The sequence below is a fragment of the Triticum aestivum genome, chromosome 3A, assembly GCF_018294505.1.
Source record: "Triticum aestivum cultivar Chinese Spring chromosome 3A, IWGSC CS RefSeq v2.1, whole genome shotgun sequence".
Classification (NCBI taxonomy): Eukaryota; Viridiplantae; Streptophyta; class Magnoliopsida; order Poales; family Poaceae; genus Triticum; species Triticum aestivum.
In genome coordinates, this window is record NC_057800.1 from 103010519 (window position 1) to 103030838 (window position 20320).

The following is a 20320-nucleotide window of genomic DNA, read 5'->3' on the forward strand; positions in this document are numbered from 1 at the left end:
TACTCTACTTCCTGCTGCTGATTTGATTGGCTCGCAGGGGCCTCGGCAGCGAGGCGTTGCTGCGCCGGCACCGCGCACGGGCGCGGCTGTGGGTCGCCGTTGCGGCGCTGGTTATCGGCACCATCTGGCTCTGGTCCTCCTCCTCCGTTGTCCTCTTCGGCACCCACAGGGTCCAGGTGATTATTTAGTTGTGCTGTTTGTTCTGCTTGGCGTTGTAGGGAAGGCCGATAGCAATGCCATGAGAGTTAAAGTGAAGGCTGAGAGGCTATGGCTATGCAGGTGCCGGTGCTATATAACCAAGGCACTTCGCAGAGCAAATCTCTAATGGAACTTTTAAAACAAATTAATTCTAGCATATATGCCGGCCTGAGCATAAATCATGTTGCTGATTGAAACGGATGGAAAAAATTGCCAAGTATAATAATATTTAACAAATACATACTCCTTGGTGAAGAGGTCGTAAGCAAGATGGTAAACTGTATTCAATGCAGAACCACCTAATATGGGTACAGAGTATTACTACCGATAGGCTTATTACCTGCAGACTGTGGCAAGTTGCGATAGTTGTTTCCAAAATTGTGTAAGATCCAACTTCTCCATAACTATTAGTTTGCTTAATCAGCACCCAAGGATGTAGCTTAATGTTCCTATGGAAAATTGAGAAATGTAAACAATCAGTTTACTGCATTATAGTACTCACTCCGTATCACAATATAAGCTGTTTTTGCAAGCAAAAACAGCTTGCAAAAACATCTTATATTGTGGGAGGGAGTAGGCCTGTAAACATTGAAATCATGCTGGCCACCAGATTACTACATAAATATAAGGACATTTATAAAACTGACAGCTGACACATGATGTTTCATAACCTCAAGTTTTGCCAGCTGTGGGCTGTTAGGGAAGTGATGCATCACCACTGCTTATTAATCCTAATGAAAAAGACTAGAGTAAGAAAATTGATAAATAAATATTAAAATTAAGTCAGCACAAAGTATGGTCCTATCCATCATGTTCTGGCACATAATATTTGATGGATAAGGAATAATGTTACTCCGAAAAAGAAATGCACCAATTTTCTTAGATAAATTTTTTGGTGCATCACTTATATTTTCAGTTTCAATTCATTTGACCTATAGACTGGTTTATGCTAAATGTATGGAATTGAATTGGATATACAATGGTCATTTAATTTTTTACCAAATTATATCTTGTACTGACATCAGTGCTACTACTCAAGGATTTTGTTGTAGATGAGTTGTGGAGAACTGCAGATTCAAATGGTTGGAGAGCATCTTCTGCACCACGCACCTATTGGCCTCGTGAGTTTCTCTCTGTATCCTCCCAGAACCAGAAGTTACTGGTCCAGTCTTATGCCATTCTGTAAAAAGGGCAGCCCCAGTGCATGTAGCTCCCGCTTGTGCAGGGTCTGGGGAAGGGTCCGACCACTTTGGGTCTATTGTACGCAGCCTTTCCCTACATTTCTGCAAGAGGCTGTTTCCAGGACTTGAACCCGTGACCTCATGGTCACAAGGCAGCAGCTTTACCACTGCGCCAAGGCTCCCCTTCTCTTATGCCATTCTGTGTGATGGCAAAATGAAATTCTGAAATGCAATTTCTCTACTTGCAGCCCCACCAACTGAATCCGAGAGCAATGGGTACTTACGTGTCCGGTGCAATGGTGGCTTGTCCCAACAACGAAGTGCAGTATGATTAACATATGAAACTTTGTCTCTAAAGTAGCATAGTTCATCATGCAAGTTTTATGTGTTCATGGCAACATAGCTGAGAGATTTAAGGTTACTGCTGCTTTGCTTTTGCAGATATGTAATGCTGTTGTTGCAGCACGAATCATGAATGCTACACTAGTGCTGCCAGAGTTAGATGCAAATTCATTCTGGCATGATGAGAGGTACGTAAGTAAATTTTTATCATGCAGGAAGATCATTGCATGCAGTTACCACAAACCCTGTGTTCCTTATGATTCCTTCTGTTTGAGCAGTATTTTTTCTTGCTACAAAGCAAAAGCAGTGCCCACCCCAAAGTTCACTGCAGAACTTTTCTTATCAAATATTCTGCAGTTTGCATTAATTGATTTATATAGTTTCGTAGTGCTTTTTATGCCTAATGTACATGATATTACCATGAGATATTGGCATAATCCAAGTGTTTTATGTAGTCATGTTGATTAACTTCGTAGAAGTATTTGAGTCCTGGTGATAGTAGATATTTAGCACTTCGTAACTGCTAATCAGGTTATTGGAAAATAGCATACGTCTAGAATGCTGAATAGGTGTCTATATAAATTAATTTATTAAAAATTTACAGTGTTAGAATTTGCATGGGAAGATTAGTTTCTTGCAGAAGGACTCTAGGAGGAACTTTTCCAGTTAAGAATCTTAAGATGAGTTCATTCTAATAGGACTCCAGGAGGAACTTTTACAGTTAGTCTACAAACCCTTATGTAGTACATTACAGTTTGTAACCTTTTCAGCATCCTGCCTGAAAGTTTGTTCATAGTATACTAGATAAAGATTTGCGAGCTAAGTTGCAAAACCAAAACTTTTCTGTTAAAGATTGTAACAATGCGGATATTATTGACTCGCATTGAAATCCTTATTTGCATTTTTGTGTAATGCCATCATGAAGATGTTAGAAGTTATGTTGAAAAATTAGTTGGACAAACCCAAAACTAAGTGTTAATATGATTTTCAAATAATAAGGTGGCCACTGCATGTTGCACTTGGTAATTAGAATGACGTCTACATTGAGTTCACTCCTCTCTGGCTTTGTAGTTACCTTCTTGTTCAACTGGTTTGCGTTGAATGATCCATTGTTGTTGTATTTATGTATGGACCAGTGGTTTTGTAGATATGTATGATGTTCCCCACTTCATCAAGACATTGAAATATGATGTTCGAATTGTTATGAGTATTCCAAAAATCACTGCACATGGAAAGTCCAAGAAGCTCAGAGCTTATAAGGTGAATATATTTAGAGCACAGTAGCACTCCAAATTTAGCTATACTAAAGTCACCTTTTCTATCTTTCCAAAGTCAAAATTTTCTAGATATTCTGTACTTATGGAACACTTTTTGTCCTTACAGATTGAACCACCTAGAGACGCACCAGTTACTTGGTACAGGACAACTGCTCTGGAGAAGTTGAGGAAGTATGGTGCGATATATTTAACTCCATTTTCACACCGTTTGGCAGAAGAAATTGATGACCCAGAGCTCCAGAGATTGAGATGCAGGGTGAATTATCACGCACTACAGTTTAAGCCAAATATCATGAAAACAAGCAGTGATATAGTGAATAAGCTCCGTTCAGAAGGCCATTTCATGTCGATTCATCTTCGGTTTGAGCTGGATATGCTTGCATATGCCGGGTAGGACTTTGATCAAACCAGCGTGTTATTGCTTTATTCTGAAGTGTATCCATTGATGGAGTTTTTTTTTTCTGTGGTAGGCTTAGGAAAGTGCCTACCCACCTCTTTTGGGACTAAAAGGCATGTCGTTATTGTAGGCTAAGGAAGGTCTTGACGAGGGCTAAGCATGGCCCTTACATGGATGATGGAACTCATAACATTCATTCATTCATAGATATAAAATTATATTAAGATAAAGTAGCAATAGCCATTTTCAGTCCTTGATACTAAAATTTTAGAGAAGTATTCTCTTATTTAATTCATTAATTTTGACTATTGTTGATAACCTATACATGAAAATCTGGTATATGCAGTGGTTATTAATTGCATGTCTTGCCATGTAATTTCGTTTTTGTGTTGACATATGAACATTCCTTACTTCCAAAATGAAAACTGCAGATGCATTGACATATTCACACCTAAAGAACAGGAAATCCTGTTGAAGTATCGGGAAGAAAATTTTGCAAATAAGACCCTTGTCTACAAGAAAAGAAGGCTCATTGGAAAGTGCCCTTTAACTCCAGAAGAGGTACCGATTCTTCTTATAGACATTTTTCTTGATGTTTGTTGTGTCAAGTTCAAACTCAATCTGGATTTTTCATTTTTGTATACATTAATCCAGATTGCGTTTGAAATTGACACTAATATATATCAATCTAAGTATGGATGTGCCAAAGTTCAAATTTTGTAAGCTGCTAAATATGCTTTTCTAATGGAGCTTCCAAACTTCACTTTTAGGGTGTTTTGACCCTAGATGCACCCATTAAATGAATCATTTTGATTGGTAAGAAAAATGATTATTAGGAGCAACTATGAAACTTATATAAAATATTAAATATGGGAGTTTATGCATGCCTACCTTTTTGGTCCTCTTGAACCACAAAACTAGAGCACCAGAGAACTTGGCCCTCAGAATAAGCCGTACATTTTTGGCCCACACATGGCAGTGGTTAATTTGAGGTCCACAATAGACCTTGTTCCTTCAAATATTATACTCCCTCCATCTGCAATTACTTGACACTATGGATTTATCTAGCACTAAGTGCTAGATACATCCGTTTGGGCGTCAAATAATTCAGGACTGAGGTAGTATATTTAAAGCACAAAAATGTGGGACGACAGTATATGAAAAATAAATATCATAGTCATCATAACCTACTATTCTGTTGAATAATTCTTTCCATAAATAACGGGGAAAATGGTCTATTTATATTGTTTTGCAGGTAGGTCTTATCATTCGTGCTATGGGATTTAATAACACAACACGGATTTACCTTGCTTCTGGCAAGCTCTTTGGTGGGGAACGCTTCATGAAGCCATTCAAGGCTATGTTTCCACGTCTAGAAAACAATAGTATGATTGGAAGTGGAAAGCTGGAAGAGGATAACCGAGGGCTAGCAAGGTCAGCAGTTGACTACATGGTCTGTCTCCTGTCGGACATTTTTATGCCCACGTATGATGGCCCGAGCAACTTCGCAAACAACCTCATGGGTCATCGCCTATACTATGGTTTCCGAACCACAATCACGCCAAACAGGAAGGCCCTTGCTCCGATATTCATGGACATGGAGGAAGGGCGTGCATCTGGATATGAGGAGAGGATCAGGCAGGTCATGTTCAACACCCATTTTGGCGCCCCCCACAAGCGCATCCATCCAGAGTCTTTCTACACAAACTCATGGCCAGAGTGCTTCTGCCAGATGAAAGCTGGGAATCAAGCTGACCGGTGCCCACCCGACAATGTAAATGATGTTCTTGAAAGTCAGTTCCAGAATAAAGAGGATGTGGAAGCGGAAGCTACTAATCAAACTGACTCCACCAGCTAAATGGAAACTGGAGTTTAGCCAAGGTTTATTGATTGGGGACAGATTGTTTCTCAGACCTGCGTATGGCATTTTTGGAGGAAGGATTGATGGCTCTATATCCATGTAGGCGATCATGTTCAACTCAAGATTTAGTTGTTGAGATTGTTAGCCTGGGAGGGTCGGAACCAGATTTTGGGTAGGTTTTGTCATGTAGAGTTCTGGGGAAGAAAAAACATATGAACGTTATGAATTTGCTGGGAGGGTCAGAACCAGATTTTAGATCACTACTAAAAGATCTTATATTTGTTTACAGAGGTACTCCCTCCGTTCACAAATATAAGATGTTCTATGAGCAACTCTTTTTTTTAAATGGAATGTATATAGACACGTTTTAGTGTGTTTGTTCGCCCATTTCACTCTGTGTGTAGTCTATATTGAAATATATCCAAGACATCTTATATTTGTGAACGAAGGGAGTAGTATATGTTATAGCTGAGTGTTGTGTCTCGGTTCTATTGGCTTTATTTGCTGGTCCTCGTTGCACACATCCGGTTGGATTCATGTGTTCCTGGTCAAGGAGCTTCCTCGGTTTTGGTTTTGCAATTGACCGTTGTGCAAAAAAAAAAAACATGGGGATGGCTCGGGGCAATTGACTGAATTTAGAATCTGGGTCAGTTGTTCCCAGCCGTTGAATGGAAAAGCAACCTGACATAACTTCTATCTCCGGAAATCATTGTTCATCGTCTTCCTCCTCCCGACCTTGATCTGAACCGCCCACAACCGCCGGCCGAATCACCTGTCTACGCCGCCCACTGCTGGTGGTGCTTCGGTGACAGCCTTGCCACTCCGCCCTCCCCTCAATCATTGTGTTGCCGCTGCCCCGGTCATCCTTCTAATCCCGGCGATGATCGGTTTCTTATCCGGTGAACCTGCACACCTCCCTCCCCCACCCACCCACACCCCAAGATAGATAACGAGGTCGCCTGCCATCCTAAGATAGATCCAGAGGGCTTCTTCGGCTATCTCCTTCCCCTCCTCCGGTTGTTCCTTCGTTCGCGAGAAAATCGATTGACCCAGATTCTAAATTCGGGCGACTTACATATAATGGCGATCTTCCTTCCCTCCGGTTGTTCCTTCCTTCACATGAAAATCGATTGACCCAAATTCTAAATTCAGATGACTTACATATAACTATTGTGAGAAAACTTTGATTCCATTACCTTAAACATGACAGTTATTGGTGGCATGTGAAGAATGTAACCTGTAAACCATCACTATATCACTAATGATAATTAATCGATGGCGGGTGAACAATGTAGCCGTCGCTAATGACCAACCAAAAGTGAGAGTGACGGTACTATTCGGTCATGACAGATCATTGCTAATGCCTCTGTGACATACCTCATTCTCTCTCTCTCTCTCTCTCTCTAAATTCAGCACGTAATTCAGGGTAAGTTTCGTAGTATACGACATGCTCTGCCCATCAGTCATAACCGAAATTTAGCTTAACTTTTGTGAATACTTTAAGTTTGACAGTTTATTTATCTCACCAGAAAATACCACTCATGTTTTACAACGAAACAAAATTGGCACGTGACGATGACACGGCGGCCCGGAGCTCGTCGTCCAGCTCGAGCGCCGCCATGTGCTCGGGTGACAGCGACACCTCGGCGTCCACGCTGCCTCCGCCCTCCCGCCCGGGGTACAGCACCGTCCTCCCGTCGTTCTTGTTCGCCCTCCCGCTCCGCACCGCCGTCGGCTTCCCCCACCCGAAGTCGCACCCGTACGCGTCGAACCACGGCGAGCCCCCCATCATCGTCAGCCGCACCGTCACCACGGGCTCCGCCGTCCACGCGGCCACGCGCGCCCGGATGGACGCGTCCGTGTTCGCCGCCACCGCGCGGCCCACGGCCGCCGCCCCCCGCCCGTGCCCGCCGCGCGCCAGCAGCTCCGACACGCGCACGGGCTCCGTGCTGACGGCGTAGAGGCTGTTGCCGAAGTACTCCGCCGGCAGCGCCGGCCGGAGCCGCCCGCGGTTGTTGGCAGCCCCGCGGAACGCCGTCTCGTCGTCCGGGGCCAGCCGCCGGGCGCGGGTGATGCACCGCCAAATGAGCGAGGTCAGGCCCTGGTACCGCGTCAGGGCGGCCGCGCCCGCCGCGTCCCCGGCAGCTAGGAGCTCTTCGCGGGCCTGTTCCTTGAGCGCCGCCATCGACTCCGCCGTGAAGTGCAGCACGCGCCCGCGGAGCGGCACCCGCGCCGGTCTCTCGATGAGCTCCGGCAGGTCCTTGCACGGCAGCACGACCGGCGCTGCCGTGCCGCCGTCGGGCGACCAGCGCTCGAACATGGGCCGGGGCGACGACGTCGGCAACTGCGGATCCCCCGGAGGCGCGAGCCTGGCGCGCGATATCTCGGCCAGCGCTTTGAGGAAGTTCCAGAAGGCCGTGCCGTCGGCGAGCGCATGGTTGCAGACGAAGCCGACGAAGACGCCGCCGTCCGCGAGCTCGGTGACCTGGGCGGCGAAGAGGGGGAGCTCGTGGCCGTCGTAGTTGATTGCGTCGTTGAGCGTGAAAAGGTCCTCGACGACACTCGGAACGTCGGCGTCGGGAGGGACAACGTCGGCCGCCGCGACGCCGTCTGCGACGGCGTGGACGACCTCGACGCCCTGGCCGTCACAGTCAATAGAGACCGAGCACCCAACAACGGCCCCGCTGTCATCGCGGTGGCGGTCGGTGACGAAGCGTCCGGCGACAGGGTAGTAGTCGCCCCCGAGGGCTTCGGCGAGGGCGTCGGCGAGGTGGCTGGTGACGGCGGCGCCGGTGGAGAAGGGCGGCGGGGGAGCGGGGAACAGGAGGCCCTTCTGGATGTAGTTGGCGTTTATCATGGAGACGTCCCATGTGGCGAGCGGGATGCGCTCCCGCGGCCGAGCCGGCGGCTTCACCGTGCGCGACGACACCACGCACACGGGCGACGGCGGCGGCATTGCGCTCCCTGCTTGCCGGCTGGCTGGCTACAGGGCTGGACTGAGATGGCCGAGCTCGTTCTCCGACGTGATCGATCCTGGAGGGGCTGCACTATTTATAGGGTATAAAAACTCAAAACTGAATGTGCTCTGCCTATTGTTTACCTGACTGAATGTTCAAGGAAATTGCTCAAAACTGGTCTCACTCACGAGCGGCGTCATAGCTTACGTCAGGCCGTGAGAGTTAACAAATCTACTGCTGCTTTTGATTAATCAACTATAAGCTGTGTAGTGTAGTGCCACTTTGCATTTACTCCCTCCATTCCACAATGTAGTGCTTCTTCTATCCTCGTGCTTCAACTTTGACCGTAAATTTAACTATCAAGATCGATTGCGGCGAGAGCAAAAGTTATATCAGTGAATTCGTATTCGAAAGAAGTTTTCAATTATACATTTTTTTCTCCCGCCGCAGTCGGTCTCGTTGGTTAAATTTATGGTCAAAGTTGGACCTTGGGAAGCGCGGGCGCACTATATTTTGAAATGGAGGGAGTATATGTTTGAACTGCTCGTGGCAACTCTAACCGATCTCTATCCGCCGTTAGATGAGGATAAATTCGGTTACCCTTCTATCGTTTTTACAGGAGGAAAAATTTATCCGCCTCTACCCCTAAATATATTCAGCCACCCAGCCGCTGAGTAAAAAAATTGGCCACTCCACGTTGTGTCATCGCCAGCGTTACTTCCGGTGACTAGCCACCACCTCCGTCGACGCCTCACTGTCAACCTTCGCCCTCACCGCTGCTCGACTTTCTGCAGGTTGTTGGCCGTTGCCGTCGTCGAAGTCGAGCTCAAACGTTGCCGCCGCATCATTGCCGTCGCCAAAAAGAGGCTCGGATCTTCTTCCTCTGAGCATCTCTGTCCACTTCCGGCCATCTCAAAGCCTCGCCCATCCCTAATATATGATCAACGTGGCTAGCGGACCGTGACGCCTCCGCCGCCCTTCAAGTGTTCGACGGTTTGCCAAGGTGATTTTTTTCGTGTGCTTCTTTCATCTCATTTTTTATATTAAATGGAGTCCTTTTTACTCCAGATGAAGAGGTTGAAAGAGATGATCTTCGAGGACTCTTTGTCGTCGTCGTCGAAGGAGGCGGAGGAAGAAAACGATGATGACTTCAAAATGGTCGTTGGCATGATCTTCAATGATGATTTTCGGCGGCCAAGGAAAGGATCACAACTTGACCGCATACACATCAACCGAGATAGAGCGTAGGGCCATGCCAAGATTATGAGAGATCATTTCGACCCCAATCCAACCTATCCGGAGAACTATTTCTGGCGATTTCAGATGGACACAAGTCTCTTTCTCACCATTGCAAAAGTCGTGGAGAAGTAGGTTCAAACTCCGGAGGAGTGCATCCCGAGAGACAAGTGTGAGCCCTTAGATGAAATGTATCACGCCTATTTGAGGGTTGTCTTATGGGTGTCCAGCCGACGCCACTGACAACTATGTCTGCATTGGATAAGATCCAATCTTGGAGGTCGTTTGAAGGTACACAAAAGGCATGATTAATATCTTTGGGCTGGAGTACTTGAGGGCACCCAATGATGAAGACGCGGAGAGGCTGTTGGCATTGAGTGGAGAACGAGGATGGCCTGGTATGCTTGGATCAACTGACTGCAAGCACTGGATATGAAAGAATTGTCCCGCAGGGTGTGATACGTCCATTTTGCATCATGCTTTTATATCAATATTTATTGCATTATGAGCTGTTATTACACATTATGTCACAATACTTATGCCTATTCTCTCTTATTTTGCAAGGTTTCCATAAAGAGGGAGAATGTCGGCAGCTGGGATTCTGGGCTGGAAAAGGAGCAAATATTAGAGACCTATTCCGCACAGCTCCAAAAGTCCTGAAACTTCACGGAAGATGTTTTCCAAATATATAAAAAATACTGAGAGCAAGAACTTCACCACGGGGGGTTTCGGTGTCAAAACCGGCGGATCTCGGGTAGGGGGTCCCGAACTGTGCGTCTAAGGCGGATGGTAACAGGAGGCAGGGGACACGATGTTTTACCCAGGTTCGGGCCCTCTTGATGGAGGTAAAACCCTACGTGCTGCTTGATTTATTCTTGATGATATAAGTATTACAAGAGTTGATCTACCAGGAGATCGGAGAGGCTAAACCCTAGAAGCTAGCCTATGGTATGATTGTATGTTGTCCTACGGACTAAAACCCTCCGGTTTATATAGACACTGGAAAGGGCTAGGGTTACACAAGGTCGGTTACAAAGGAGGAGATATACATATCCATATTGCCTAGCTTGCCTTCCACGCCAAGTAGAGTCCATCCGGACACGAGACGAAATCTTCAATCTTGTATCTTCATAGTCCAACAGTCCGGCCAAAGGATATAGTCCGGCTGTCCGGAGACCCCCTAATCCAGGACTCCCTCAGTAGCCCCTGAACCAGGCTTCAATGATGATGAGTCCGGCGTGCAGTATTGTCTTCGGCATTGCAAGGAGGGTTCCTCCTCCGAATACACCATGGAAGAATTTGAATACAAGGATAGTGTCTGACCCTGCAAAATAAGTTTCACATGCCACCGTAGAGAGAATAATATTTCCACAAATCTAATCTGCTGACTTGTTTTGGTAACATGACATTATGCCATGGCCCGGTGATTATTCGAACCGTTTCCTTCAACTAGCCCCGCACATAACGCGAGGCAGTTTTTTGACATGTCTTGTCAAAGCAGAGATCGTGTCCCCCTTATTACGGGATTCTCATCAATACGGGCGTGGGTAACCCAACCGTGCCTAGGACTCCTAGATTTTAGGCAAGTCCCAAACGGCCACGAGGAGGACGCTTGATATACACCCTCTTTATAAAGGGTCAAGGTTTTTACTTTTTTCCTCCCGTGCTCCATCGAATCCTTCCCCTGCCTCGAGTTCTAACACCCAAAGCCCAGGTCGGGTGCTTCGGACCTTCAATCATGTCCGGATCCAGCCTCCAGGGCCGGTGGATGCCCTCCTCCATCACAGAAGAGGATATCAAGAAGTTGAGGGAGGCAAGATACTTGACCGCCGAAGTCTCGCATCGCCTGCCTGCCCGAGGGCAGGTCGTCCCTACTCCCGAACCCAACGAAGACGTCGTGTTCATCTCCCACTTCCTCCGAGGACTAGGTCTCACTCTGGATCTCTTTGTAAGGGGTTTGATGTTCTATTACGGGCTTGCTTTCCATGATCTAGCCCCGGATTCCTTTCCCCACATCTCGGCATTTATTATCGTATGTGAGGCCTTCCTCCGCATTACCCCTCACTTCGGCCTGTGGCTCAGGACCTTTGATGTGAAGCCGAAGACGGTCGAGGGGCAATATGCAGCATGCGGAGGTGCATTAATAAGCAAGATTGTTGGAGCTCCATGGCCAAAAGGTTCCTTTCCAGAGGTGTCCGAATTATGGCAAAGGGAGTGGTTCTACATCACCGCTCCCAGAAGTGCCAAGTGGGTAGCTCCCCCCGCCTTTCGCTCGGGCCCTCCACCACAACTGATGTCATGGATCAGCAGGGGGCTAAGCTGGGGTCCAGGCAAGGATGTGCCCATACTGCAGAGCCACATTCGGGATCTCTTCGAGGGAGATTTTAGTTTGGTTATGGTAGTGCAAGTCATGCTGGTTCATCAAGTCCAGCCTTGCAAACGTCGGCCCCTCCGTTTATGGGAATTCAACCCAGAAGGACCGTGTGCTATTCAGAATTTCCTCGGCCTAACGCACGAGGAGATGTACAGGTCGTTCTTCAGACCCCAGATAGAGTGTCCGGACACCTTCGAGGACGTGGGCCTGAGCAGCAACCGCACCGCGGACCAAGTAAGTAACCCTCTAGCCGAACACACCGTCTTTCTGTTATCATGACATCATCCTGAAGGCCCGCTCTTTGACCAGGACTGGATAGCAAAGGCGAAGATGATCCGTTGTTCGGCCCCCCTTCCCGAAGGCTTGGACAATCTGGTGCTGGAAAAGATGCTCGAGCCAGCACCTTGCCTGGTGCCCGCAAAGGAAGATGAAGGGGGGAGTAAAGAGGGCCAAAGCGGGCCTCCACCGCTATCTATTCCTACCGAGGGAACGGGCGCCTTCATGAGTGAGGATAGCCAAGAGAAGGAGTCTGACATTCCTTCGCCCCGGGGGAGGAAGAGGACTACCTCTGATGATCCGAAAACCAAGGTTTCCAAACAGGAGAAGAAAACTCCACCAGAGGGTCCCGTCTCGGAGGGTGCTTTTACCGCACAAAGTTCGTGCGGGGATCAGCCCTCTAATGAGTCGCAAGTGATCAAAATTTACTTAATAGTAGATATACTCTACCTTACTTCCGAGGAAAATAACCGAAGCGTTTATCTTGCAGTTCGGATCTTAGCCCTTCTCAACAGAGCTCGTCTTCAGGGGACCTTCTTCCCGAGATGATGGAGAGTGAAACGCCTCCCCTGGACTCCCCCGCTCAAGAAGCAGGCAACCTTGAAGTGTCGTCACGGAGGGCTTCTCCGGATCCGGTGAGGCCAGAAGATAATCCCATAGTCACCCGAAGTCCCCAGCATCCGGCTCTTGAAGATGGCAGACAAAAGAGTCTGGCGCCGTCTGGTATGCGGTCGGACGTACTGAGTGTCGGAGTAAATAACCATGGGTAGCCTAGCCGGCTCCCCCTGGCCCTTCTGAAAAAATTACGAGCCGATCCGGCCCTCAAGAATCCAAGACATGGGGCCGCCTTCCCCTTGCCGGTTGTCTCCCAGGCCGGCTATCGGAAGGCAACCCGACTTTAGCCCTCATGAAGAAAGCCGTGGGAGGGCCGGCTCCGAGAAGCCGGCCATGAGAAGGCCGACTCCAAGAAGCCGGCTCCCACAAAGCGGTCAAGATCGTACCCTCGAAGTCTGCATCCACATAACAGCGATGTGACGGGGCGTGGCTACAGTAAAGCCTGCCACCCCCGAATCCCGGAGCACGCCTGGCACAGTGCGCCGTACGGGTGGCCATGACCCGTCCGGCGGCACACTGTTGCCACATTGACCCTGATGTCATCCACGACGGGCTGCCAGCGCGGCCCACGGGCGGTGGGCCCCTTCGGGCAGAGAGACACCCGAAGGCGGCTAGGCCTCCCCCAGTCGGCCCAAGACAGAGCCGGCTCCCCACAGCCGGCTTGCCACCTCCCTCGAAGGAGACGCCCCATTAAGGAGACAAGACGCGGTGAGGCTACGGCGATCACCCGCCGGATGGCGGCACTGTAGCCACGCTCACCTTGGCGAAGCCCTTGTCACCAGGATTGAGCAACAGTAACCAGCCACCGACAAGGCCCTGGACAGTGGGGCCTGCCTGTCGACCAAGGAGCCAGCAGCCGGCGGGAACCACCAGCCGGCGCAGAAGCCGGCGAGTGTAGACACAGACGGTTGGGCCCCACGCCCAGCCGGATTACCATTGTATCCCCGGGGGGTAGGCCTATATAACCCCCCCGGGACACCCATGCAAAGGGTTGATCCCTGCTAGTTTTAGACACCGCATAGGGAGGAGAAGAGAGCGAGCAGTGCCCTTCTTCCTCCTCTCGCCAAACAGCTCACGGAGCATCGTGTAGCTACTTGTTCATCTAGTGATCATGCGGAGACCCCGCAGAGCAGCAATAGGGGTGTTATCTCCATAGAGAGCCCCGAAGCTGGGTAAGATTCGCCGGCGTGCATGTCTTCGCCTCATCCCGCTTCCAGGCACCGGCGATGTCTTATTGGCTCCCACAATGATAAGCCACCCGTTGGCATATGTCGCACCTACCACCCGACACTGAGGGATCTGCTGAAGCAAGCGACCATCTCGGAAGAACACCATGCGTTGATAGGCACGGTGATGGAAAGGATTTTGTCCGCCGAAAGCGGGTTGCATGACGCCTTTATGAGTCTTCTAACGGGCTTTGAGGTACGTAAAATGATATACCTTTGTGATAGTACCGCACATTTTTAGGTGTGCCCTGTGTAGATAGTAGCCCCTGAGACTCTGGTTGTCACCGAGAACGGTGGCAAATAGAGGATCGTAGTCCTAGGTAATAACCATACCGCCTTTATGTGCAGGTGGTGGAAGCTCCGGTGGCTAGCCGGACTCATGAGTTTGCCGAATTAAAGCGGCAACTGGATGCGGCGGATGCCAACATCGAGCTTGTTAACAAGCGGCTTGACGAGGCATAGGGTAAGTGATATTTTCTGGTGAATGTCACATAGTAAGAGCAGCGTGATGCCAATATCTTTAATATGTTGTGACTGCAGATGGAGCTGCCACCGTGGAGACCCTTCGGGCGGAACTTGCCCGAGCCAAAGAACAAGCAAGGAGTAGTAATGCGGCTGCTTTGAAGGCGGTCGAAGAGTTAAGAGCCGAGAAGGTCGCGCATTGCGAGAGCAAAGAGAAAATGGCCAAGATGGCTATAGAGTTAAAAGATACTGCCGACCGTTGTCAGGTCCTTGAAGAAGAAAACCGAACGAAGGGGACGAACCTCGAAAAGGCCACGATGGCGACCAAAGACACCCGCTCTGCCATGAGAGCGAAGAAGGAGGAGCTGCGTGAAGCCAGTGATATTGTGGCTGGGAAGCCCTTTTTGCTGCGGAGGAAGTTCGGAGATCCGCGGTACACCCCTCTGGATCGACTGTTGAGTTCGGCAGACGCATATCTGGATTTGACGACGAGTGCTGTCAATGCGGCTGAATACTTCCGAGATCAAACAGATAGTGAAGTGGACAAGCTATTCTGGTCGCAGTTTAACATTCCAGAGCGTCCGCTTCCACTAACTGATCAGCTTGCCGAATGGGCCGAACTCAATAGATTGTCCGGACTTGCCATGAGGTCCGTTGTAGATCACATTAAGGAGACAAGACGCGGTGAGGCTACAGCGATCACCTGCCAGACGACGGCACTGTAGCCACGCCCACCTCGGCGAAGCCCTTGTCACCAGGATTGAGCAACAGTAACTAGCCGCCGACAAGGCCCTGGACAGTGGGGCCTGCCTGTCGACCAAGGAGCCGGCAGCCGGCGGGACCCACCAGCCGATGTAGAAGCCGGCGAGTGTAGACACAGACGGTTGGGCCCCACGCCCAGCCGGATTACCATTGTATCCCCGGGGGGTAGGCCTATATAAACCCCCCGAGACACCCATGCAAAGGGTTGATCCCTGCTAGTTTTAGACACCGCATAGGGAGGAGAAGAGAGCGAGCAGTGCCCTTCTTCCTCCTCTCGCCAAACAGCTCACGGAGCATCGTGTAGCTACTTGTTCATCTAGTGATCATGCGGAGACCCCGCAGAGCAGCAGTAGGGGTGTTATCTCCATGGAGAGCCCCGAAGCTGGGTAAGATTCGCCGGCGTGCATGTCTTCGCCTCATCCCGCTTCCAGGCACCGGCGACGTCTTATTGGCTCCCACAATGATAAGCCACCCGTTGGCATATGTCGCACCAACCACCCAACACTGAGGGATCTGCTGAAGCAAGCGACCATCTCGGAAGAACACCATGCGTTGATGGGCACGGTAATGGAAAGGATTTCGTCCGCCGAAAGCGGGTTGCATGACGCCTTTATGAGTCTACTAACGGGCTTTGAGGTACGTAAAATGATATACCTTTGTGATAGTACCGCACATTTTTAGGTGTGCCCTGTGTAGATAGTAGCCCCTGAGACTCTGGTTGTCACCGAGAACGGTGGCAAATAGAGGATCGTAGTCCTAGGTAATAGCAATACCGCCTTTTTGTGCAGGTGGTGGAAGCTCCGGTGGCTAGCCGGACTCATGAGTTTGCCGAATTAAAGCGGCAACTGGATGCGGCGGATGCCAACATCGAGCTTGTTAACAACCGGCTTGACGAGGCATAGGGTAAGTGATATTTTCTGGTGAATGTCACATAGTAAGAGCAGCGTGATGCCAATATCTTTAATATGTTGTGACTACAGATGGAGCTGCCACCGTGGAGACCCTTCGGGCGGAACTTGCCCGAGCCAAAGAACAAGCAAGGAGTAGTAATGCGGCTGCTTTGAAGGTGGTCGAAGAGTTAAGAGCCGAGAAGGTCGCGCATTGCGAGAGCAAAGAGAAAATGGCCAAGATGGCTATAGAGTTAAAAGATACTGCCGACCGTTGTCAGGTCCTTGAAGAAGAAAACCGAACGAAGGGGACGAACCTCGAAAAGGCCACTATGGCGACCAAAGACACCCGCTTTGCCATGAGAGCGAAGAAGGAGGAGCTGCGTGAAGCCAGTGATATTGTGGCTGGGAAGCCCTTTTTGCTGCGGAGGAAGTTCGGAGATCCGCGGTACACCCCTCTGGATCGACTGTTGAGTTCGGCAGACGCATATCTGGATTTGACGACGAGTGCTGTCAATGCGGCTGAATACTTCCGAGACCAAACAGATAGTGAAGTGGACAAGCTATTCTGGTCGCAGTTTAACATTCCAGAGCGTCCGCTTCCACTAACTGATCAGCTTGCCGAATGGGCCGAACTCAATAGATTGTCCGGACTTGCCATGAGGTCCGTTGTAGATCACATTAAGGAGACAAGACGCGGTGAGGCTACAGCGATCACCTGCCAGACGGCGGCACTGTAGCCATGCCCACCTCGGCGAAGCCCTTGTCACCAGGATTGAGCAACAGTAACCAGCCGCCGACAAGGCCCTGGACAGTGGGGCCTGCCTGTCGACCAAGGAGCCGGCAGCCGGCGGGACCCACCAGCCGGCGGGCCCCAGCAGCCGGCGTAGAAGCCGGTAGTGTAGACACAGACGGATGGGCCCCACACCCAGCCGGATTACCATTGTATCCCCGGGGGGTAGGCCTATATAAACCCCCCGGGACACCCATGCAAAGGGTTGATCCCTGCTAGTTTTAGACACCGCATAGGGAGGAGAAGAGAGCGAGCAGTGCCCTTCTTCCTCCTCTCGCCAAACAGCTCACGGAGCATCGTGTAGCTACTTGTTCATCTAGTGATCATGCAGAGACACCGCAGAGCAGCAGTAGGGGTGTTATCTCCACGGAGAGCCCCGAAGCTGGGTAAGATTCGCCGGCGTGCATGTCTTCGCCTCATCCCGCTTCCAGGCACCGGCGACGTCTTATTGGCTCCCACAATGATAAGCCACCCGTTGGCATATGTCGCACCTACCACCCGACATTTGGCGCCCACCATGGGGCCAGGTGCACCGTCGTCTGGAGACCTGTTCTGGACGGGAACCCTCTTCCTCCCCCGCGAGCGTAGCCAGCCCGGCATGCCCGACGGCGCTTGCCACGACGCGCTGCAAGGCGTCACCAACGTCTGGCAGCGAGCGGCCTCGCCGATCTCCTTGACAAGACCCTCATCTTCGACGAGCTCGCCTCCGACGCGGGCACCGACCACCTCGTCAACCTCCTCGGCCAGCTCCACGTCTCCGACGAGCCTGCTGTGGATGTCGGTTGGCTCCACCGACCCGATGCCTGTCGACTCCGACACGGCCTCACTCAACACTTTCCCCACCGACGTCACGATCTACAACGACCCGCTTCCCCGGGCCGATGGCGGCGACGCTGTCACCACCGAGGTGATGGTCATCGGCCACGGCGGCGCTTCTGACGAGAGCGCCCGCGATGCCCCGCACATGGCGATCCACGACTTCTCCATCCCCCTCCCGGCCGATGCCGATGTTGAAGTACTGGAGGCCCGCCGCCTCGCCCTCCTTGCGGAGGAACGGAAGTTGGTTTCCATGAGACGCCTCGCTGAGGCCCACCGACGCGAAGTCGACCGCGCCGCCTTTGGCACGCCGCCCCCAGGCGGGCCCAGCCCGGCCGGCGCTGTCAGACAGCGCGGCGCTGTCGTCGCCGACACGTTAGGAGTCGACCGCCCAGTCTATGCCACTCCACTCGAGAACCTGCGCACCGCCCAGGCGAGCATAGATGAGCTAGACGGACTGGGGGGCGAAGAACTCCCCCACATGACCCGACGCATCGAGCAGCTAATCAATGCAGCCGCGCAGCGGCACGAAGCCGACGCCTGCGCGGAAAGCCCTCCCCCGCGCCGAGATCACGGCGCGACGTCCCGGACACCGACTACAGGTAAAACCCGCGCGCGGCGTGAGAAAGAGCCGGCTGCCAGCCGAAGTCGGACCCGAATCTTCATCGAGCGAGACGCAGAAGGCCAGCCCCGGGCCGTGGAGTGGCGGGGCAACCCGCCTCCGCCTCGGCCCCGTGGAGAGAGATATCCCACCCCACCGCCTGTTGCGCATCTGACTCTCAGCGGCCGGCTAGGTCGCCGCGAAGGAGTCGGCGAGAACGACGCCCGCCATCGGATCGACCGCCTGGCGCGATCCCTGGCGCTGGAAGAAGAAGACGATGTCGGCCCGCCTTGCTTCGGCCCCCGCATCTGCGACGAGCCTTTCCCCAAAGGGTTCTCGCTCCCAAGAGACACGCCGAAGTACAACGGCTCTGTGAAGCTGGAAGATTGGTTAATCGACTACTCCACGGCGGTTAGCATAGCAAACGGCAACAGGCGCGTTGCCGTGAAGTACGTGCCCCTCATGCTGCAAGGCACGGCGCGGACCTGGCTCAACAGCCTCAAGCCATACAGCATCAACAGCTGGCTAGATTTGACAGAAGCCTTCGTCCGCAACTTCACCAGCACCTACAAGCGGGCTCCCAAGCCCAGACAGCTCTCCTTGTGCGTACAAGGCCCTGCCGAGTCTACTCGCGACTACCTCACGCGTTGGGCCGAGCTCCGCAACTCTTGCGAAGGGGTGCACGAGGTGCAAGCCATAGAATACTTCACTGCCGGGTGCCGAGAAGGCACCCTCCTCAAGCACAAGCTCCTCTGCGACGAGCCGACTACCCTCGACGAGCTTCTGGTCATAGCGGACAAGTACGCCACCGCCGACTCCTCGATGAATACCGAACTCCGGGTAGACGCGTCCGGGAAGGTACTCAACCCAGCGCCCAAGACGCCGGCTGGGGACTCCGGCCGACGCCCACACCAGAACGACCACAAGCGCAAGGGCCCCGTGCCGCCTTCCGCCAGTCGGCAGGTGGCCACAGTCGAAGACGAGCGGCCCGAAGGGCGGCCCGCGCCCAAGAAACCCAAGGGCGGCAGGCCGGCTTGGCAGCCGGCCTTCTCCTACGAGCAAACTCTCGACGCCCCGTGCAAGTTCCACAGCGGCGCGAAGCCGTCCAACCACACGACCTGGAAGTGCCACTGGCTCACCCGAATCTCCAAAGGTGAAGGGCTTGCGCCGCCTCCGCCTACCGGTCCGCCGCCTCCGGCTCCGCAGTCGGAGCCGTGCATGATGAGTTCCCCGACGAGCATGCCGCCTATGTCATTTTTACAAGCCAGCCCGAAGACCGGCGCAGCAAACGCCGAGAGCACCAGGAAGTCAGCATGGTCGCTGCCAACCCCGCCGAGCACATGCACTGGTCAGAAAAACCTATCAGCTGGAGCCGGGCCGACCACCCAGAGATGATGCCATCTCCCGGCTCTTATGCATTGGTTCTGCATGCCACCCTTGCAACGGACAGACGCGCCGCCCGTTTCTCCCGCGTGCTGATAGATGGCGGGAGCAGCATCAACATCCTGTACCGTGACACCCTGGAGAAGCTGAACGTCAAGGCAAAGCAACTCATGCCTACTCGAACTGTGTTCCATGGCATTGTACCCGGCCTGTCATGCGCCCCCATTGGCAAGATCAAGATTGATGTACTCTTTGGGGACAAGGAGCATTTCCGCCGAGAAGCGATCTGGTTTGAAGTGGTGGACCTGGAGAGCCCCTACCATGCATTGCTTGGCCGACCTGCCTTGGCCAGGTTCATGGCAGTTCCCCACTATGCTTAACTCAAGATGAAGATGCCGAGCACCAAGGGCATCATCACCATAGCCGGCGATTACAAGAAATCTTCCGAGTGCGCAGCAGCCAGCAGCCGGCTGGCCGAGTCCCTTGTGATTGCCGAAGAAAAGAAGATGTTGGACCGAGTCGTGGCCATGGCCGGCAAACAGTCGGCCTTGTCCCCCGATCCCAAGGAGTATGATGCTCAAGGATCTTTCCAGCCGGCCAAGGAGACGAAGAAGATACCTCTTGACCCCGAGCACCCAGAGAGGTTTGCCGTCATCGGGGCGAACCTAAATAGCAA

The 20320-nt window shown here is 51.7% G+C and overlaps 2 protein-coding genes across 2 annotated transcripts in view; one reads left to right on the top strand and one right to left on the bottom strand.

The window, feature by feature from the left end:
* The window catches only part of LOC123060517 (O-fucosyltransferase 1), a 6481-nt gene extending 753 nt beyond the window's left edge, over positions 1-5728 (top strand). Inside the window, exons 2-9 of the mRNA XM_044483274.1 lie at positions 38-176; positions 1238-1319; positions 1628-1704; positions 1821-1909; positions 2858-2981; positions 3105-3388; positions 3827-3956; positions 4651-5728. Coding sequence (XP_044339209.1) covers positions 38-176; positions 1238-1319; positions 1628-1704; positions 1821-1909; positions 2858-2981; positions 3105-3388; positions 3827-3956; positions 4651-5253 — 1528 coding nt within the window. The 3' untranslated portion in view covers positions 5254-5728. The remainder of the gene's footprint in view (positions 1-37; positions 177-1237; positions 1320-1627; positions 1705-1820; positions 1910-2857; positions 2982-3104; positions 3389-3826; positions 3957-4650) is intronic.
* A 994-nt stretch (positions 5729-6722) lies between these two features.
* LOC123058044 (uncharacterized acetyltransferase At3g50280) lies at positions 6723-8350 on the bottom strand. Its single transcript, XM_044480876.1, has one exon. It carries the CDS (start codon positions 8210-8212, stop codon positions 6803-6805), a length of 1410 nt encoding a protein of 469 aa, XP_044336811.1. The 5' UTR covers positions 8213-8350; the 3' UTR covers positions 6723-6802.
* Positions 8351-20320: the final 11970 nt, after the last annotated feature.

Excerpts from the sequence above, each read along its gene's own strand:
- LOC123058044 (XM_044480876.1), bottom strand. The coding sequence starts at position 8,212 with ATGCCGCCGCCGTCGCCCGTGTGCGTGGTGTCGTCGCGCACGGTGAAG.